General features: G+C 46.0%; 1 protein-coding gene across 1 annotated transcript in view; it reads left to right on the top strand.

Annotated features, from left to right (window-relative positions):
* Positions 1 to 20,251, top strand: part of Adcy1 (adenylate cyclase 1) — a 126,983-nt gene that overhangs the window by 37,536 nt on the left and 69,196 nt on the right. The window contains exon 4 of the mRNA XM_036201588.1: positions 9,172 to 9,283. Within this exon, the coding sequence (XP_036057481.1) occupies positions 9,172 to 9,283 (112 nt within the window). The remainder of the gene's footprint in view (positions 1 to 9,171; positions 9,284 to 20,251) is intronic.

The following is a 20,251-nucleotide window of genomic DNA, read 5'->3' as shown; positions in this document are numbered from 1 at the left end:
GTCCTACCTCCATGGCCTATGGAACAATCTTGAACTAGCGATAAACATGCAATCTTTGCATCGACAAAGTACAGCCATTAATTCAGCTCAGTTGGAGTCCACCTTGGCTTCTGAGGTTACAAACAGATTTTTACAATCTCTCACTTCTTTTGTTCAGGGCAGAGCATTTCGTCTATTATCATTAATTTGGGAGTAATCCTAGGAGTTGTGCTTATTTTGATTCTTGTCCTTCCAGTCATCTTTTTAAAACAAAAAGGGGGAGATGGCCCAGCCATATCTGAATGGAATGGCAGAAGTCGTAATGCCAGCACAGCTGCTTGACAAAGATCCAGCAGAGCTGAGCCACATGATGGCTGCCATGTCACCTTTGGTTTTCATCTCCACCTGTTACATACTTGGGGCACTTTTAATATTTGTACATTTGGGGATATTGGATTGATGGAAAATTCCTTATGAACCATTTATACCTTTTCCCAAGAGTACTGCTTCTAAGCTTCCCCAGGAAAGTCCTGAACATACTATTTTATCCACCCCCACTTTGAGGGAGATATCCTTATCTACTTGAAGGTCTTCCTTACGCCTTGGAGGTTGTGACACATAAAGAAGCCAGAGGTCTCTTTATGAGTCTATGAGACATTCTTCAAACATCTGTCCCTGTACTTACATAGGAATAAGATATTCAAAACAAAGTAAACTCAAAAAGGTCAATAGGATTCGGTAGGCTAGGGGAGTTGGCCACAGTTCAGATTACAAGCCTCTTCCCACTGTACACTCAATTAGGTGGCATACAACTCTGCCCTACATAGAGACATATTGATGAGCAAAATATGGAGTAGAAAGATGATAAAAGTATGAGGTGTTAGGACCTCCCTCTCTTAGAAGTCAGCTCATACAGAGTCACTATAATGTCATATGACCAAGGAACAACAGAATGCCAGGATTATTCATATAGACAAATTCTATAAAGATATAAATGTGAACACTGATTGTATTATGCCAGAATTTGAATATTATTCACTCTGATTACTAAGAGTTAAGAATATACTGCTTGGGACATAGCAAAATGCCCAGGGTGATTGAAGTTTTTGTTTTGGTCTAGTGTCCTTGAAGCAACCAAAGCTACCAGCCTGAGAACAGGCTGTCATATGCCTCTAGATTCTTAAAAATTGGGTTATGGGGTTAATGAGTAAGAATGATAACTCTGTTTATTAATGATGTCAAAACTTGAGGGAAAATGATTGGGAATGATAACTCTCTTCTGTCATAGTTTATTAATGATGACTAAAAGATGAGCAAAAGGAAGTGAAACACATGTCCAAAACCAAAAATTATATGATCTATGTTTTGGAACATCATGGATGTATCCTGCTTACTAAATTCTGTATAAATAAAGGAGCACACTGGCTGCTAGTCAGTCAGGCTGCAAGAATCTCCAGACCATCATGGCCTGGCTCACCCCCATCCCCCACCGACTGCTTACATCCTCTGCAGGACCCATCCACCACCCGGGTTGGCTCCCACCAGTTAAGGCTTGTGAAACATCAATGTATGAGCCTGCAGGCAGATCCTGTGTGGCTAATCAGCTCACAGATCTGGCTTTGTGCATATCTGTGAATTCTTTCACTCCCTGCTCTCATGCGGTTTGATAGGGACCAGTGCTGCCCTCCCTCCACAGAGGAGGATGCTGAAGTGGTGTGGGATTAGGGCCCAGCTGTTTGGAAAGTAGCCAGAGCCAGCGTTTGAACTTAGATGGCTCCAGAATGAGGGCTCAGAAGCTCCTTGCTGAGCCCCTGGTTGTTTGCTACCCTCTCACTCCTGTGAGCAGCTGGCATTGCTGCCAGCATCGTGGAAATCAGGAAATTGAGGTTCAGCCATGTGAAACAAATGTGCAGGATGCCCTGGGCAGTGGGTGGAGGGCTGGACACAGGATGAGCTGAGGCTCACATTTGCTTTACTTCCCTTACTGCACCTGCTGCTCCTTGTTAGCTGGAAAGGACAGAATTCAGGACCCCAGCTGCTTGCCGAGGAGGCTCACCAGCCACCAGAACGTTTCAAAATGAACCTGGAGGGCATACTGTAGGAGGGCGTCTCAGTTGAGGGCCTTCTGGTAACTTGAACGAGTAGGGTATCATTGGCCTTCTGCTTGTTCAACAAATCAGAAAGATAAACAAATACACAAACCAGCTCTGCAGCTTCCCCGTGTCTTGGTTAAGTTTCTATCACTGTGATAAACACCATGACCAGAAGCTAGTTGTGGAGGAAAGGGTTGATTTGGCTTACACCTCCACATTATAATCTATCATTGAGAGAAGTCAGGGTAGGGACTGGATGCAGCGACCATGGAGGGATGATGCTTCCTGGCCTGCACCCCATGGCTTGCTCAGCCTGCTTTCTTACAGAACCCAGGACCACCAGCCCAGAGATGGCTCCACCCACAAAGGGCTGGACCCTCCCTTATTAATCACTAATTAAGAAAATGCCCTACAGACATACCTATAGCCCCACCTTATAGGAGCGTTTTCCCAGTTGAGGGTCCTTCCTCTTGGATGACTTTAGTTTGGGTCAAGTTGACATAAAACTATCCATCACACTCTGGGAGGGAGAGAATTGGTGAGGTGACCAGTTCCCCATCTGCTCTGGGGCTGCCCAAACAACCAGCATCTGTCTTTGAGTCCTGAATTTCCGAGAGGTCTGATTCAGTCCTGGTTTGCTGGGGAAGTAGAGGTGGGGCTTGTGCTCGAAGATACCACAACTCTCACACATGTGTCCCCTGCTCCAGACAGCATGAACTGATGGAACCCACAGCTGCCTGCCGGAGACACAAAGAGTTGATAAAGGGCCCGAATAAAGGCTGGAATAAGTGATGTGGTTGCTCTCTTCTGAGAGACTGGTCTCTAAAGGTTGGGAATGAAAAGCCAGGCAAAGACGACGCCCCAGACAAAAGGGGAAGATAGACCTGCAGACACAGATCTGAGAAATTGCACTTACATGGATGACTTCATAAGAGAATAAAGATAACTCTCATGAAGATAGAAAAGAACTATGCACAAGGAAAATGAGTTTCAACAAGGAAGTAAAAGCATGAAGGAGTACCAAGTCGGAAAGCTAAAGACTGTAGCAACCGTCTATGAAATTCCCTCAAGAATAGGGACTCAAGCAGAAAAAAGGGGAAAAAATAAATAAAAAAAAGATCAGTGAACTGGAAGACAGGTCACTGGAAGGTCTCAGGCAGAGGGTCAAAAAGAGAAAAAAGAATCTCATAAGGGGATGTGAGAAGTCAGCATTGGGCCAAAACACACATTATAGGAATCGCTGAAGAAGAAGAGTAGGAATAGGGGCCATAAAGCTTTTATTATTATTATTCTTTCTTCCTTTTTCTTCTTCTTTCCTCCCCCTCCTCCTCCCCCCCCCCCCCCCCCCCCCCCTCCTCCTCCTCCTTTTTTCAACACAGGGTTTTTCTGTGTAGTCCTAGCTGTCCCAGATCTTGCTCTGTGGACCAGGCTGGCCTTCAACTCACAGAGATCCGCCTGCCTCTGCCTCCTGAGTGCTGGGATCAAAGGTGTGTGCCACCACCGCCCAGACCGTAAAACTTTAAAAAAAGCTTTTCAGATAGACACATGGAGACAGAAGTGGGCATACAGAAATAGGAAACATATATGACACCAAATAAGATAAACAGTAAATGCAGGGGTTCTCTGTGTATTCCTGGCTGTCCTGAAACTCACTTCGTAGACCAGGCTGGCTTCAAACTCACAGAGATCCACCTGCCGCTACCTCCAGAGTGCTGAGATTAAAGGTGTGCACCACCACTGGCAAACTTAAAGAAATTTACGTGATAAGCTTCTGGAAAGTTAGAAACAATGTGAGAATTTTGAAAGCAGCAGCAGAAAGTGCTTTCATGTAAATAACAGAATCACCATTAGGGTTTCATTGGATCTCTAGGCAGAAACCATGCAGGGCAGAGAGCATAAGTGTCGTGTTCCAGATGTTTAAAGCAAACAAAAAACCTCCATAGACCAAAGGTACTATGCCTGGCACAATTCTCTTCAGAAATAAAGGCAGGACAGAAACACTGTCAGATAGTTGAAAGTTGTAGGAGTTTGTGGCCACCTGACCTGCATTATAAAAAAAATGTTAAAAGGAATCCTCGGGGTGAAGTGAAAGACTCCTATACAGCAACGCAGTGGCATAAGAAACAGAAACTCACTGGTAAAGTTAACATGTATGAATGTAGACATGTTGCATGTGTGTATATAAAGGCAATAGTTTTCTAGTTGTGCTTGCACAAAAAGTATGAAAAGCCTGGCATGGGGCGGGCAAAGGGGGCAGGGGAGATGCTTGATGCCAAGCTTGACGGCCTGAGTTTCATCCCCAGAACCCACATGGTGGAAGGAGAGAACCAACTCTTGCATGCTGTCCTCTGACCACCATACATGCTTTGTAGCATAAATATGCACCAGTACACACACATACATGCACACACACACACACACACACACACACACAAACATGAACAACACATAACAAATGTAAAAAAGTTAAGAGTCAAAGATTTTTAAATAATTGTAATGGGAAAATAATTTAATATATGATACGAACGCATGAAAATTGTGGTGAGTAAATTATGGAAGAGGTGTTAAAATGTACATTTTTTTCTATGTGACTGAACGGCGATTTGATAACTAATTCAGGAAGTTAACGGGGGGGGGGGGGAAGAGGGACTAATCACAGCATTTCAATCCAGAAAACCAACAGACAGCAGCAGAACACAGAGACAATACAAACGAAAGATCCCCGGACCTAAGAGGAAAGACAAAGGCAGTGCAGTCCCTTCACCATCAATACTCTCCATGTAGATGGAGTAAAATCCCCCATCAATCAAAAGACAGAATGGCTGAATGGGAGCCTCGGTCAAACAGACACAAATCAAACCACAGTACCCAAGCAGCCTCACTACACCTTGTGTACAGGACGCTTGCTTTAGATTGGAGGATGCACCTCCAGCTGGAGGAGTAGAGACGGAAAAACATCCGTGTGAGAGAGAACCAGGAGGGAGCAAGGGTGGCCTTGCCCTCATCAACCCAAGTACACTCACATCAAAATGGCCAGAAGAGATGGCGTTTCATCATGGTGGAAGAGCCGGATTACAGTAACAGTCATAACAACACACACCCAGCACAGAAACACTGAACTATGCAAAGCGAGTTTCCATAGAACTGAAAGGGGAAATGTCCGTCAAAGCAATGGTAATCCACACTCTCTGATGGTGAGCAGAACATCCAGACAGAAGAACAAAGAGAGAGGACTGTGATAACACTGTAGATGCGGGCTAGTAGATGAAACAGACTGCAACATCCGACTCAAGGTTCTTCTCCAGTGCCGGTGGCTCCTCCTCTAGCACGATCACATAAGGCCATGGAAAAGTCTTAATGAATTTGAGAGAAGTAAATCATACTATATTTTTCTGATCTAATGGCACTGCACTTCTTGACTACAAATTATATTGCAAAGCTGTCTGACTGAAACAGTATGGCACGAAAGCAGAAACTTAGGATGGAATAGACTAAGAGCCCAGAATTGAACCTGCATACATGCACCCAACCTGGCCTCAAGAGTGATAAAAGTGGAATAAGGGAAGGGTTATCTTCAACAGATAGTGCTAGAAAAACTGAACATCCGTATGTGGAACAATGAGATTGGACCCTCATCTGATACCATATACAGAATCAATTAAAGTTGATGATAACCTGAAATGTATAAAATCCTAGAAAGAAAAATGGACTAAGTTCTGTGACATTGTTTTTGGCAATGATTTCAGAGCAGTAAGAGCAGAAATAACTGGAATTAGATCCAGCTTGGTGATTCACCAAACTCCTGCAATCACCCAGTGTGTCCTCAAGAGAGACTGTGAAGTATCAAGAGAGTGGGGCTCTGTGGCTTCCACACCTGCCCCCTGCTCTTCCTCCTCAGCTCCACAGCCCCTGGAGGCTGAGAATGTGCCCCTTCAAAGCTCTGCTGTCGGAATCATCAGGGCTTGGCGGCCTGGGGATCCCCTGGGAAGCCCTCTCTTCAGCCGTCTCCAGCCGTGTCAGCCTCCACCACAGCTGCTCAACACCTCTGTTGAGAATGGTCCAGGGTGACCCTTCAGCATCGTTTCCAGCAGTGGTGACACCGGAGACAGGCAGCACGGTGGCTGGAGAAAAATGTAAGGGAAAACTGCGCACGGAGTGAACATGGATGCTTTGCAGAGGTCTAGGCACAGTCATGGGAATTTCAGAAGACGACGCCTATGCAGAATTAGTTCACACAGACAGCGTCAAAACCAGACAGTCGTAACTGGGGCCCTCCGATGGGGGTGGGGGAGACTCTGGTTTCTAGAGCTGCTGCCTTGTGCTCTCAACAGAAATATACGGGATATGCTGCAAAAAGTTTGTATGGCTCATACATGGGCAAAACAAGCAGTCAGCAGAAACTGTCCCCAAGGAAGCCTAGACACTGGGATTCTTAGACAAACATTTTAAGTCAGCGATTTTAAATGTGTTCAAAGAACAAATTGTGTCTGTGTAATTAAAGGAAACCATGGCGATGTTTTCTCACCAAACGGAGAATACCAACAGAGTAGACTTTTTAAAAAATAACCAAATCAAATAGGAGTTCTATATTTAAGATCTACACGTGAAGTGAAACATTTTCTGGAGGGGTGCAGTGGCTGACTCGAGCAGGCAGCATAAGAATAAGTGAGCTTAATGGCAGAGCCGTGAGCATCTCCAGGCTGCAGGAGAGTGAGGAAAATGGAGAAATAGGAAGGATTTCAGAACTCTGTGAGGTGCTACCAAGTTTATGAACACGCACATGCTGAGATTCCCTAGACAAGGGAAGAAGGAGAAGACAGGATACTTGAAGAAGCAATCACTAAGAATATTCCTTAAAACAACAGCCGAAACCCACCACATTAATCTGTATATTCCGGAAGCTCCGTATGTTTCAAAGTGGATAAACTCAGAGACCCACACCAAGGCATATCCTGGTCAAAGTGACGACAGCTGGAGATGCGGAATTGGAAAGCAACAGGAGAGAAGGGACTATCTAGGAGCGATTTTGAGTGAGACAATGCCTAATTTACGGGGAGGAGAGTCCGAAGTCATAGGAAGGCACATTCAAAGGCTGAAGTAAAAAGAGTTCTGTGTCCTGCAGGACACGGAGCAGCAGCACCGGGCCCCTCCCCTGGAGCCCCGTTCCCTCAGTGTCTCCTTCCTACCCTGTCTTCTTCTTGTCAAGTAGAGCTATTCTGACCATAGCTGGCAGTCGGGGCTCCTCACTCATCTCCTTGTCTGTTTTCACCACAGTTAAATGAAAAGCCTTGGCATACTTCAAATATCCCCTTCCCCTGGCCAGAAAGAATCCCGAGGGCAGAGATGTTTATTGGTCCATCCCAAGCACCTGCTCAGCCTAGCTAGTCCTCAGTGAGCAACCTTCGAGTACATAAACACCACTTCAAATGATTGTGAAAGGAGGCCACGAGGAAACCACAGTTCCCCAGGCGCAACAGGACGGATACGTGTTTGAGCTCAGAGAGACTGTAACAGCATAGTAAGACCGCACAGGTTCAAGCCACACACAGTCCCAGCGGGGGAGGGGAAGTGGACACAAAGTCCAAAAGATGCTGGGAGAGGGAAAACCAGTTCTCTTCAGTGGAGTGTCCAGCCTCATGCTCGGAAGTAGTTGGCTAACGCAGAATGGACTTCATGTTTTTTTTTCCTGTGTGTGTGTGTGTGTGTGTGTGTGTGTGTGTGTGTGTGTGTGTTTGCACTTTTAAAAAAACTTGGTTTGGTTTAAGTTTTGGGTTTTTGTTTGCTTTTTTAAGAGAGAGAAGGAACATCAAGTTAGGTGGATGGGTGGGGGAAAAAGCTTGGAGAGGGAGAAAGAATGGGATAAAAATATACTGTATGAAAAAAATTAAAACAAAAGTAATAAAAATTATTGTACACGGTTATAAACACGTGAGCTCTCATTTCCAGGTCACAGCTGAGAAATGGGCACAAGGCAGGGCTGACCAAGTCTCCTCGCTGTGGCTAGTGGAGTGGGACAGTTCTGCCAGAGTCTAGCACTAACCCCTGATTTCTTCTGGTGTTGTCCCACTTGGCTTATCGTTGGTGACACCCACTGCTGTCCACAAGAACACTCATTTCTTTTTATCCGACATTTGAAGCTCCCACACAGGGGTACCGGGGGTGGGGCATCTAGCTTCTGGAAGTCCTGAAATGACGGGAAAGCTCTGAATGTTTGAGCAGCATATTTTAAGACAGACTTTAAAGCTAAAAAATGTTGAAAGACAAACACTGTTATGATTTTTCACCTCTCAGATATTTGCAGAATCTGTTTTAGTTTTGAAAGAGGAGATAATAAGAAATACCTTCTAGAGTCTCATCTTCTGTAGGAAGTTGAGCAGGCACCATGTTCTTCTAAAGGCTGACTTTAGTTCTGCCATAGACATCCAGGACTTGGAGGAAGTCATGTGGGCCTATGGACCTTCTACACCAGTGGTTCTCAACTTTCCTAATGCTGTGGCCCTTTAATACAATTCCTCATGTGTGGTGATCTCCAAACGTAAAATTATTTTTGTTGCTATTTCATAACTGTAATTTTGCTACTGTTATGGATTGTAATGTAAATATCTGTGTTTTCTGATGGTCTTAGGTGACCTCTGTGAAAGGGTCATTCGACCCTAAAGGGGGTCATGACCCACAGGTTGAGGACCACTGTTCTACATAGTGATTTAGGGGTTTGGCTCTGGCACTCTGTTGGGCACATGCATCCAGGTAGCAGAAGGGGAAGAAGATGGTTGGTGGGGAGAGACCATCCTTTCTTAAAAGCTGGCCACTTTACTTCCTTAGATGTAGAGGCCGTTATAGGAGCTCCCTATGTGGGGTGAGGGGTCAGTGTGGGGGATGGCAAGCTCAAGTGGCTGGCCGCTAGCCAATCCCTCTGTGACCAAGAGGTGTCCCTAGCAGCTGTTAGAAGCCCAGGTCTTCTTGCCTGTAAGAGAGAGGAAATCTCCCAGTCTGCTTTGAGGAGTAAGTAAGGGTACAGATGGCAAAGGCTATGCAACTCCTAGGTCATGATTTCCTGAGTGACTAAGAAGAGGTGACTTGGCTCCCCTTTCTCTTGCAGCATCCTGTTTGCAGACATCGTGGGTTTCACAGGTCTGGCATCCCAGTGCACGGCCCAGGAACTGGTGAAACTGCTCAATGAACTCTTCGGCAAGTTTGACGAGCTAGCCACGGTAAGCACAGTGTTCGTGCTGATTCTGTTAAGCCGGATGGCTTCTGGAATGGTCCTCTGCCAAGCCGGCCTCTGTGTCTGCAGTGTAGGAGCGCCATTGCTCAATGATTCCCCTTTAGGCCTGAGCCGGGCACCTGTGCTTCACAAGCTCCACTGGCTTCTTCCAAGAGGCGTCCAGATGGAACCATGTCCTGCAGGCTGCACTCAGTCTTGGCTGGCCTGGCACTGTGCACCTAAGACAACCACTGCCCTCTCTCTACCTCAAGGAGCCTTGACTGTGCCTCTTCTGGGGCTGGCCCTGCTCTGGGCTTGCCGCCCTTCTGAGCGGGAGAATACCTGCTGCGCCTTCCCCCCAGCCTCTGCTGAAGCCTCTGCTCCTGCAGCAGACTTCCTCCTCTCCAGCCCCTGTTGATGCTAGGAATGTTGGGGACGGACAGTAGGCTTCTTGCAAGCCTTGCTGAAGGGTGGCACTCTGTCCTTAGGCTCTATGTTCCTATGTGAGAGCCTGGTTTACGGTCTCAGGAGGCCTTTGCACTTCTGGAACTTTTATCACGTAGGCTGAAATGCTCCGTAGCTCATCCATCTTGTAGATCTATGCTGATTCTGGCTCTCAGCCTGTGTAGGCACAGGACAGCTTCCGCAGGACACCAGCTGTACCCTAGGAAGAGTGGGTACCACTGAGCATGGGAGGAAGGGAGCAGAAGGCAGAGGTGGGAACACCCGGCCATGCAATTTATCGGATGCAAGCTTCCCAGGGTCTTACACTCTATCGCCTTTACCCTTCAAGGTGGTGAGGGCTTTGTGGGATGGAGTCACATTCTCTTTTGCCCAGCCTCTGCCTGGGGTGGGTATAGGTCCTGAGGAACTGAGGGGATGGGGGCCTTTCCGCCATCAGCACATTCCTCAGTGGAGGCAGCAGGAAGGGTTCCTTGGTGAAGTGGGGTGGGCAGCCAGGGCTGGCTGTGTAGCAGCCCAGAGATTTGTCAGAGCAGTGCAGGCTGGGTAAGGACATTCTGGTGGGCATGGGTTAGGTTATTGGCAAATGCCAGGGGGCAGGTTTAATGTTTGGCTGCAGGTGGTAGTAACCCCAAGCTTGCTTCAGACAGCTGGACAGAGAGGAGATTATGGCAGGATGGATGGGCACAAGGATTTTAGACAATGCTCCCTTATCTTAGTCAGGGTTACTATTGTTGCAATAAACACCACGCCCAAATGCAAGCTGGGGAAGTCAGGGCAGAACTCAAGTGAGATAGGAACCTGGAGGCAGGAGCTGGTGAAGAGTCCATGGAGGGATGCTGCTTATTGGCTTACTCCTTATGGCTTGCTCAGCCTGCTTTCTTACATGACTCAGGACCATCAGCCTAGGGATGGCCCCACCTACAGTGGACTGGGCACTCCCCCATCAGTCACTGATTAAGAAAACGTCCTACAGGCTTGCCTACAGCCCCTGTTATGAGGTGTTTTGTTTTCTCATTTCTCAGATGACTTTAGCTTGTGTCAAGTTGACATAAAAATATCCCCCACACTCCTTTAATGAGGTCTCATGGGATGTTGCTGGAGTAAGCAACCTGGAATTGAGTGGTGAAGTTGTTGTCTATGTTCCTAGAGATCTTCTGGAAAAGCCCTTCTGGGGCAGCCAAGGATGTCCTAGCCAGGATGTCCTAGGACCCCTGACTGGGAAAGGCTTGGCCTTTTGAGGAGAGGTAGACTGCTTTTGTTGTCTCTGGGTCTTGTCTCCCGAGTGTGGCTTTGCCTGTCCTCATATAAGCGGCCCTCACCTCTGAGGTGCATCCCTGGGTCTTGCTGTGGCACGAAGGATTTCTGGTCCCACATGATGGAGGGCTGCTGTGGGATAGGAGAACAGGGTGGGGTCTGAGGGGAGCGTGGCCAGCATGCAGCTCACTGCAGTGAGGGTGAGTTTGCAGCCCTTCTGTGTCTGGGTCAGAAAGCACATTTTGACAAGGTACAGGGTAGCTTGGACGAGGCTCCAGATTGGAGCTCTCACTGGTGGCAGAAGGTTGGCTGGTGGGAATAGACCTAATCCCCTCCCCTTGGGCCTACCTATCTTGTGACTTGTATCCTCAAAATCAAGATAGAACTTTAAGAGCATGGACTGAACATTTTGGATGTGGTGGCACTTGACAACATGAGTAGGAAGTGGTGGCCCAGTTACACCCTGTGACAGGTGGGGCAGGGTACTCTGTCATGTTAAGGAGATGCTTACATAATGAAGCCAGTTCCCCGGGGCCTTGTGGTTTCAAAGCCTGTCGCCTGGGAGAGAACTGGTACCTATCATTCCAAGTTCCAAAGGTCATCTCTGTGAGGGCTTGCTTATTTGGCCTTTGGCCTCTGACCCTTTAGCTATCTGTAGAGGAAAGGAGCAGCTAGCCCACCAGTTCATACTGTTGCCTCGTGTGGCTGCTTTCCTCTAAGATAGGGTAAGCCACACTCACTTCCAAGTCAGCTCTGAGGACCTAGTTATGATGAAGGAGTCCGGCACACAGTAGAGGTACCATGGATTTACCAAGTGAGCAGTGCCAACTAAGTTGTCTGCTCAGTGGCCTCAGGACTCGCCAGCCTGGGATCTGAGAGCAGTAGACCTTGAGGATGCCCACATAGGAGGAGAATCAGAGAAGCCTGGGCCCATCCTCCTCGGCTGCAGCAGCCTTCTCTAGAGATGCTGAGCAAGCTGGGAGCAGGCCAGCACTGATGAGACCCAGCATGCTTACTAATGCTTGCATTTACCTTTCCCGAGGGCTCTGTGTCCCCACGGTCACAGCCACGAAGCGCTCTTGTTCACCCCTTCTTCTCCCTGTGATGGTGAGAAGTCTTTGGAGTCTGGCTGGGCGAGCGCCTGGAGAGGAAGTCAGTGGTGATGTGGCTCACAGATGTGTCTGGGAAGGAGCACACCTCTGACTGGCCTTTGTAGGCGACGTGGGTGTCATGTGGGCGTGGGGTGTACTCCAAACCTGGGGTAGCCATTCTGGTATTGCGCAGCCTTGCCAGAGGATGTGAGGGAGCTCATGTCGTTCCTGTCAATTCCCCTGCAATGAGGGTGTTTTTCTGTTGTTGTTACTTTGCTGGAGAGATGAAAGATAGCTTCCAGGGCCTGTTCCAGAGCCACTCATCAGAGTCCCAAGTACCTGGAAATCTTCATTTGACGAACTGGATTTTGTGGCCAGCATTTGAGAGAGCTGCTTGCTCAAGCACATGCTTTTGTGCCACTGGGCCTGAGGGGTGGGACCTCCATTTCCCCTACTCCGAACCCCTGAATCTTCCTCCCACCTTAGTTGAGACTCAGCTTCACCGCCCCAAGACTGGTTTCGTGCCCTGAAGAGTTCCTGGCCTTACTGCCTTTCCTGCATGCTCATGGGGTAGCCCTGCCAACCCCTGTTGGAACAAGAAGATATGAGAGCCCCCTCCGTCCCCACCCAAGGGAGGCGTAGTACCTTGTGAGCTGAGTCTGGGTGTTTGGGGGAAGAGATTTGTTGAGAAAAGTCTGTCTTTTGTGAAAGACTTTGTGAACAGAGGAAAGGCTTAAACAGTGCATGTCTTCCATGGCCTGATGTGCTTCACCCTCTCAACAAACAGGGACTGTAGCTGAAAGTTTTCCTGGTCCTGCCCGGCTCCCACAGCCTCTCAGCCCTGCAGCCGCTCAGACCCAAATGAATACACAGAGGCTTAGATTAATTACAAACTGTATGGCCTACTGGCTCAGGCTTCTTGCTAGCTAGATCTTACAACTTAAATTAGCCCATAACTATTAATCTATGCATCATCACATGTTCCGTGGCTTTACCTGCATCCCACTACGTGTTGCCCCTTTGGCAGCTCGCTGGATTCTCCTCTGCTCTCCTTTCTTTTCTTTTATCTCTCCAGGTAGAGTGTCCCATTTAACCTTATTCTGCCTCACCATTGGCCAAACAGCTTTATTTATCAACCAATCAGAGCAACACACATTCACAGCATACAGAACATCCCCATCAAGGGACCAAACTATGGCTCTGGCTCCTAAGTACCTGCCCTTGACTGGTGTCATGCTAAGGGGTGTCAAGGCTGCGTTGGCTTCTGGGTGCTGCCTACACTCCACACAATCCTGCAGCAGCTTGCTCCTGGGGCATGCCTTCTTCAGAGCAAGCTTTGCTCTATGTCCTGTTCTCAGCTTCTTGATCCCTGCTGTGCTGGTGGCATGGAAGGGCCATTAAGAGAAAGTACTTTTATTCCTTTTCGTTGCCTGGAAGCATCATCCCATTGTCGGGCTGAATCAAAGCTTGTTGTCTCTTCACAGCCTGATGGGCATCTGGGTTATTTCTGGGCTAGGTTATTCCAAATAAAGCTGCCTAGAGCATTTGTGTATAAAACTTCGTGCCAATGAGTGTTTTCCGTTTTCTGGCGTAAATACATAGGGTGGGCTGATGGGAAAACATGCTGAATTTACGTTTACGTTTTAAGAAATGAATCCAATACTTTCCATATTGCCTATTGCCACACACAACCACAGTGTGTGGGTGCTGGTTCCTCTGCATCTTTGTCTGCTGCTGTGGCTAGGCCTTTAAATGGGTGTGTGGTCTCGGTCTCCCTAGTACAAACCATGAGTCTCTTTTAATTGCTTGTTTGCCATCCATGTATCATCTTTGGGGAAGTATCCATTCAGGGTTTGGTGTGTTTTTTTTTTTTCCCATCCTTTTTAAATTGGGTTGATTGTTTTCTTACTGTGGAGTTTTGAGAATGTGTTTATTTTTATTTGTGATTGTTTTAGTTAGGATTGCACTATGTTGTCTGAGCTGGTCTCAGACTCACATCAGTCTGTCTTAGCCTCTAAGTGTGTGTGCCACTGTGCCCCACCTAAGAGTTCATAATAGTCTCCAAGCAAGCCCTTCTTTATTTACATGGCTTGCAGTTTTTTTTTTCCTTGTAAAATGTGTTCCTTCTAATAGTATTGCTCTAAGAGCAGAAAATTTTAAATTGTCTATCGGCTAGTTTCTTTTATGGATTGCCATTTTTGTGTTGTGTCTGAACCATCCTTGCCCAGTGTCTGTCTCTGTGCTGGTTTCTCAAGGCCGTGGTGGCAAAGTCCCATGTAGGTCTGGAAGCTTGAAACAACAGGACTTTGTTTGTACAGGTTTAGAGCCTGCACGCTGAATCAGTGCTGCTTGGCAGAGCTGTACTCCCTCCAGGTGCTCCCGAGAGAATATCTTCTGCCTCACACACCTTCTGCTGGCTCCTGCCAGGTCACCCCAGCCTCCTTCTGCCTCAAGTGGTCTTCTTTCCTCCTCTCCTCCTCTCCTTCTCCCCTCCCCCAGCCCCTTACTCCACCCCCCATCCTGAGGGGTTTTTCCTATTTCAGATCTTCAACTAAATCATGTCTATAGAGATTCATCTTTTTATTGCCCAGTTAAGGCGATATCATTGATATTTGTGAGCAATATATGTATTGCTCACTACACACTGAGCTCCTCACTCTGAGTTTTGGTCTTTTGGGGGAAAGAAATGAGACTGGTTTGACTATCTCAAGGGATTGGTGTAGCAAGAAGCTAAATAACAAAAGTCACATAGTATAAAGTCTAAAATATCCAGCCTGGTGCCTAGCCCAGGGTTGACATGCAGTGGAGATAATAATAATAATAATTACCACCCCAGCCAGGGAACCGTACACAAACGAGGCCATCTGTTAGAACAGCACAGATATCTGGAAGTTCAGTGTGAAAAAAAAATCAGAGTATTCTCTCCCAAGATATTAGCTCATTTTTCTTTAATCCCATCAAGTTCTTAATTCATATAACCAGATAAGGTTTGCTGCAGAAAATGTCCATTTGCTAGCTGGGTCTGTTTTAGAGAACTGTCAATTAACTGCTCTCTCACTACCAGGATGATTGAATCAGGCTCCAGCTCTGCAGAGGCTCACTCACTCTGCTCCTCACCAGCTGTGATTTCATCCCCCCCATACACACATCCCCCCATACACACACAACACACACACACACACACACACACACACACAGAGAGAGAGAGAGAGAGAGAGAGAGACAGAGACAGACAGACAGAGACAGACAGACAGACAGACAGACAGAGACAGACAGACTGACAAGTGTTCCTTAAACGCTTGCTCCGTAAGCTCAGACTGCATCACAGAGAGTGGAGTATATTTTGTGAGGTCCATGTCCAAACTGAAAACAGTCACCCTCAGAAGCCCAAGCTTCGCCATCAACCACAATGTAGTCCTTAGACATCCTTTGTGTGCGTATGTTTTCCCGTGACTTTACAAAGGCATTGCTCGCAGGGAAACACAGGTGACAGATGACAAGGGCCACTCATCTTGACCCCTTGTTTTATTGACCAGTTGCCGAAAGCCAAGCCTGCACCGTGCAGCAGGGCTAAACAAATCTAATAAAGCTGTTTGCCTCACCAAGGTCTGATAGACTCCCTGATGATGTTTACAGTTTGAGTTAACTTCGATATATGATGTGAGGTATAGATCAGAGCCATTTATTTTGCCTGTAGGCCGTCAATGTTTGCTGAGGAGACTAACCTTTCTCCACTAAATTACCTTATCAACTTCTTTAGGAGACTCGCTTTTCCACGTATAGCTGGGTGGGAATCTTTCTAGACTTTCTATTCTGTTGCGTTGCTGCTCCCTGTCTGCCTTGACATCCAGACTATACCTTGGTCCTGTAGCTTCATGGAGTCTGTGATCAGGTATTGTGATGCAGCAAACTGCAGTGTTATTTTCAAGGTGACTTTGGCTACTTTAGGCCCTGTAGTTTTTAATATAAGCTTTTAGAATTATCTCTCTGGCTTTAGCACAAAGGCTGCTTGCCAAAACTATACTATGAATCTGGTGAGAAGAAGCACCCACAGATGTAGAAACTTCTGAACCGAGTTCATCTCTCCATTGAGACAACTTGTTTTATTTTCCTTCAGAAATGTGCGATTTTTCAACATACAGACGTTTCATATCTTTTTCCTTTTTTTGTGTGTTTCATATATTTCTTCAGACTTGTCTGTCCCTAAGTAGACCTATTTTGATGGCATAATTCATGTTGATTTTAAATATTAACTTATAATTGTTTTTTTTTTACTAACAGCAGAAGACAGAGTCAGTTTTTATATTGATTTATTGTTCTGAAAATGAACAAGCTGGTTTCTAGTGCAGTTTAGAAATTTCCACTGGACTTTCCATATGAATGATCACATTTGTACATGAATTCAGCTTAGTTTGTTTTCCTTTGGGAAGCCTTTTATTTTCTTTTTCTTACTTCACTTTACTGGCTAGTGCCTCTGGTAGAATGTCAGATGGAAGTACAGAGTGGCGTTTCTGTCTTGTTCTCTATTTCCGGGGAGGCGTTCTGCATTCTTTCATCATTAAGAATTGTGTTAGCAGTGGGGTTTCTGTGGAGGCTTTTTGTTGAACTGAACAAGTTTCCCTTTATCCCCAGTTTTCTCTGGTTTGTTTTTTAAATCTGGAATGCCAGTTGTGTTTTGTTGGTGTTTCCCTGTTACGCATCTATAGGGATGGTCCTGGTTTCCTGGGTTCCTCACTACGGGAGAAATTGCATGCTTGCTGTTAGCATGTAAACATACCGGTGTATTCCAGGGACCTCTGTGCACCCATTCTCTTCCTTACGTATTTTTGGCTCTGATTTGCCATCATGTATGATCTTACTCTGTGGTGTTCCTTACTCCATCTTTCCGTGCTACCCAGTATGATCTCAGAGCTGAGTTGGTACATGCTTCCTCTTGTTCAGTTCTCAGGAGGACCATGTAAAATGGGTGCCGTTCCTTTCTGAATATGTGGTAGAATGGGAAATCCATGAATTCAGAAGGGACAGTTAGGTTATATTTCTCATATGACTTTAATGATTTGTATTTCTTTCAAGGAATTTGTCAACTTTCTGCAGGTTTTAACAATCACTGAGTAAAGTTTTTGTCATACTTCTACATCCTTCCCCAGTGGCCACCTCTGCAACCCCACAGCTCGTGTTCTGGATTTTGGTAATTTGTGTATCTTTTCTCTATCTCTCCCTCTCCCTCCCATCCCCTCTCCCTCACCTGTCCCCTCCCATCTTTCCCCCAGACCTCTGACCTCCTGATTTTCTGGTTGATCAGTTTTGTTGATTTTCTTAAAAGATGTGCATTTAATTTTATTGATCTCTTAATTTCATTAATTTTCTTCTAGGCTTAACTATTGTGTTTCTTATTTTGGTTGAATTTACCTCTTTTTTGTAGCTTTTTAAGGTTCAATTGAGACCCTTATTTGGGAACTTTGGAGGCTTTAATGTAAGTTTTTCATGCTATAAATTGCCTCTGAAATGCTATTTTCGCATCATCCCAAATATTCTGGTATTTTGTTTGTCTGCTTGCTTATTTATTTATTGAGACAGGGTCTCTCTATGTAGTCCTAGCTATCCTAGAGCTCGAACTTACAGAGATCCTCCAGCCTCTACCTCCTGAGTGTTGAGATTGAAAGTGTGTGCCACCACACCTGGCCTGTTGTGTATTTATTTTTATTCAGTTCGAAATACTTCTAAATTTCCCCTTTCTGTTGAATATTCCTTTACACTGTGTGAATATGTGTCGCTGCGATTGTTTCAATAAAGAAGCTGACGGGGCCATAGCTGGACAGGGAGACTCAGGCAGGACAGCCAGACTGAGAATGCTAGGAGGAAGAAAGGCAGAGGCAGAGGAATTGCCAGCAGATGCAGAGGAAGTAGGATGTGTAAAACATGAGGTAACAAGTCACGAGCCATGTGTCAGAGGGTAGATAAGGAATATGGGTTAATTTAAATGTAAGAATTAGCTAGTAACAAGACTGAGCCTTTGGCTACGCATTTGTATAAGCCTCAGTGTGTTTATTTGGGAGCTTCTGGTGGGAAAGAAACTTCTGCCTACACCTTTTGACTCTTTTTAAAATTTTTCCTTAGTACCAGGTGGGCATTGAACCCAAGGTTTCACATGCTGACTAAACCCCCAGCCCAGTCTTTCTGTTTCTGAGCTGTCCTCAGATACACTTTTAAGTCAGAGAACGCATGTTTATAACTTGAATTAAAAAAAAAAATAGGCCCAGAATATGGTTTATTTGGCAAAGGACTTGTGCACACTTGGACATAAGGTGTGCTCTGCTCTTGTAGAATTTTCCTGTCAACAGTGTGCTCTATAAATGCACCAGGCATGTGGGCTGATGGGATGGATCATGCCTTACCTTCTATGTCTAGATGACTGCCCTGGCCCTGTGTTCTCTCCATCATTGGAGCAGTGCATTAAAGTCTCCTCAGTAACTTCTGGGAACTTTCCCCCTTTCATGTTCTATAGGTGTCACATTACCCCTTCTTAAATGTGTGCAATTCCATGTTTAATTCTCAACAGAATTGTTATTCCTTCTTGATGAAGTGCTTCCTCTGTTATTAAGAAAGGACCTTCTTGATCCTGGAAATAATCCTTGGCTTGCAGCCTCATTTGCTAGCTTTGCCGTTCTGGCCTCTTCTGTCAGGAAGATGCCTTTCCCTGCACCCTAAGTTTGGGTCCGCTCTGCCTTTTTGTGAAGATTGGTTCTAGTTCAGTTTTGCTTTTTTATTTTTTTAATCTGAGTAATAGTCCCTACTTTAACTGGGTGTGCAGGCTGCTCTCTTGCTGCATTTGAGCCAAAGGCTGGCCCTTGCTTCTTATGTTGGTTTCCCCCATTTGTGCTTTGCTCCCCTCCCCCACCTCCTCACAAGTTTATTGAATGTTTGATATTCCATTTCACTGTGTTATCATTACTTTAGGGATGTAATTAGAATTTTTACTTGGGAACAGCTCATTATCATGTGACTTCTTATCTACAAGCTGTGAGGCTGAGGTTGGCACAGTTATGGTGTACCCCTGTTGTCCTCAAGAAATCCTTGAAGTTAAATTCATGGCAACCATTTCATGTATGTGTGTATACATACATACATACATACATAATCTTGTTATATAGAATAAACTCCATTTTACATTGTTATATTTTGTCTGTGCACTGAATCCTCTTTTAAAGAGATTTAAATAACACCAAGTCTTGCTCTTTATTCCCATAGCTGTCATTTCTGTGGCTGTGTGCTCGTGTGGTCAAGATCCCTCTGTGTTGCATCTTCCTGCCTAAGGGCTCTCCTTTAGCATGTCAGTGCCTGGCTGCTGGGATGTGTTCCCTTGGTTCTTGTGTTTCTGAAAAGCTCTTCATCAGGACGATGTATTTCTCCTGGGTGTAGAATCCTAGGCTGTCAGTTCAGTTTCCCAGGCTCCCTCCACACTCACTCTAAGGGCAGTGTGCTGTCTTCTCTTCCATTTCTGACGAGATACTGGTTCTTAATGTTTTGTTCCCTTGTATGAAGTAGGTCCTCCCCACTACTAGCTACTTTCAGGATTTTCTCTTTGTCACCTTTCTAAAAGGTTTGGTTTTGATGTCTCAGGACCAGTTTCCTATACTTGCTTTTTACTGAACCTCTTACACCTGTGGCTTTAACAGTTACATTGAATTTAGAAGCGATGACATAGTCAGGTCACCAATTTCAAATACTTGTCCTCTGTGGCATCACTGCCACCTGATGAGGTTCTCGGAAGGTGACCCTGCAGTCACTGATGGTTTTGCTGAAATGATTGGGATGCCTTTCCTAGTGCAACTTTGTTTCGAACAGTATTTGCTTTCTTCTGCAGCGGCTTTTCCACTCAGTGTCATTTCCCTCTTGGTCTTTGCTTTCAGCTAACGAGTTCTAGTTCAATTTTGATCACTTGCCCCATCGAAGCAGCAGCTAGAAAGCTTGACATGGCCCCCCTGCTGTACAAATTGTTCCTCCCCCTCCGTTCCCTGTGATCTTAAGTGGATGGTTGCTCTGATCTGCGTGAGCCCTTCTGGAGAAGCCTGTGGGCTTCCTCACAGGTGCCTGCCTTGGTTCTGAGTACCTGACACTGTGATGCCGGGTGGCCTCTTTTGAAGTGCAGCCTTGGAAAATGGCCC

The sequence above is a fragment of the Onychomys torridus genome, chromosome 10 (genome assembly GCF_903995425.1).
Source record: "Onychomys torridus chromosome 10, mOncTor1.1, whole genome shotgun sequence".
Classification (NCBI taxonomy): Eukaryota; Metazoa; Chordata; class Mammalia; order Rodentia; family Cricetidae; genus Onychomys; species Onychomys torridus.
This window is presented reverse-complemented; position numbering and strand designations above follow the sequence as displayed.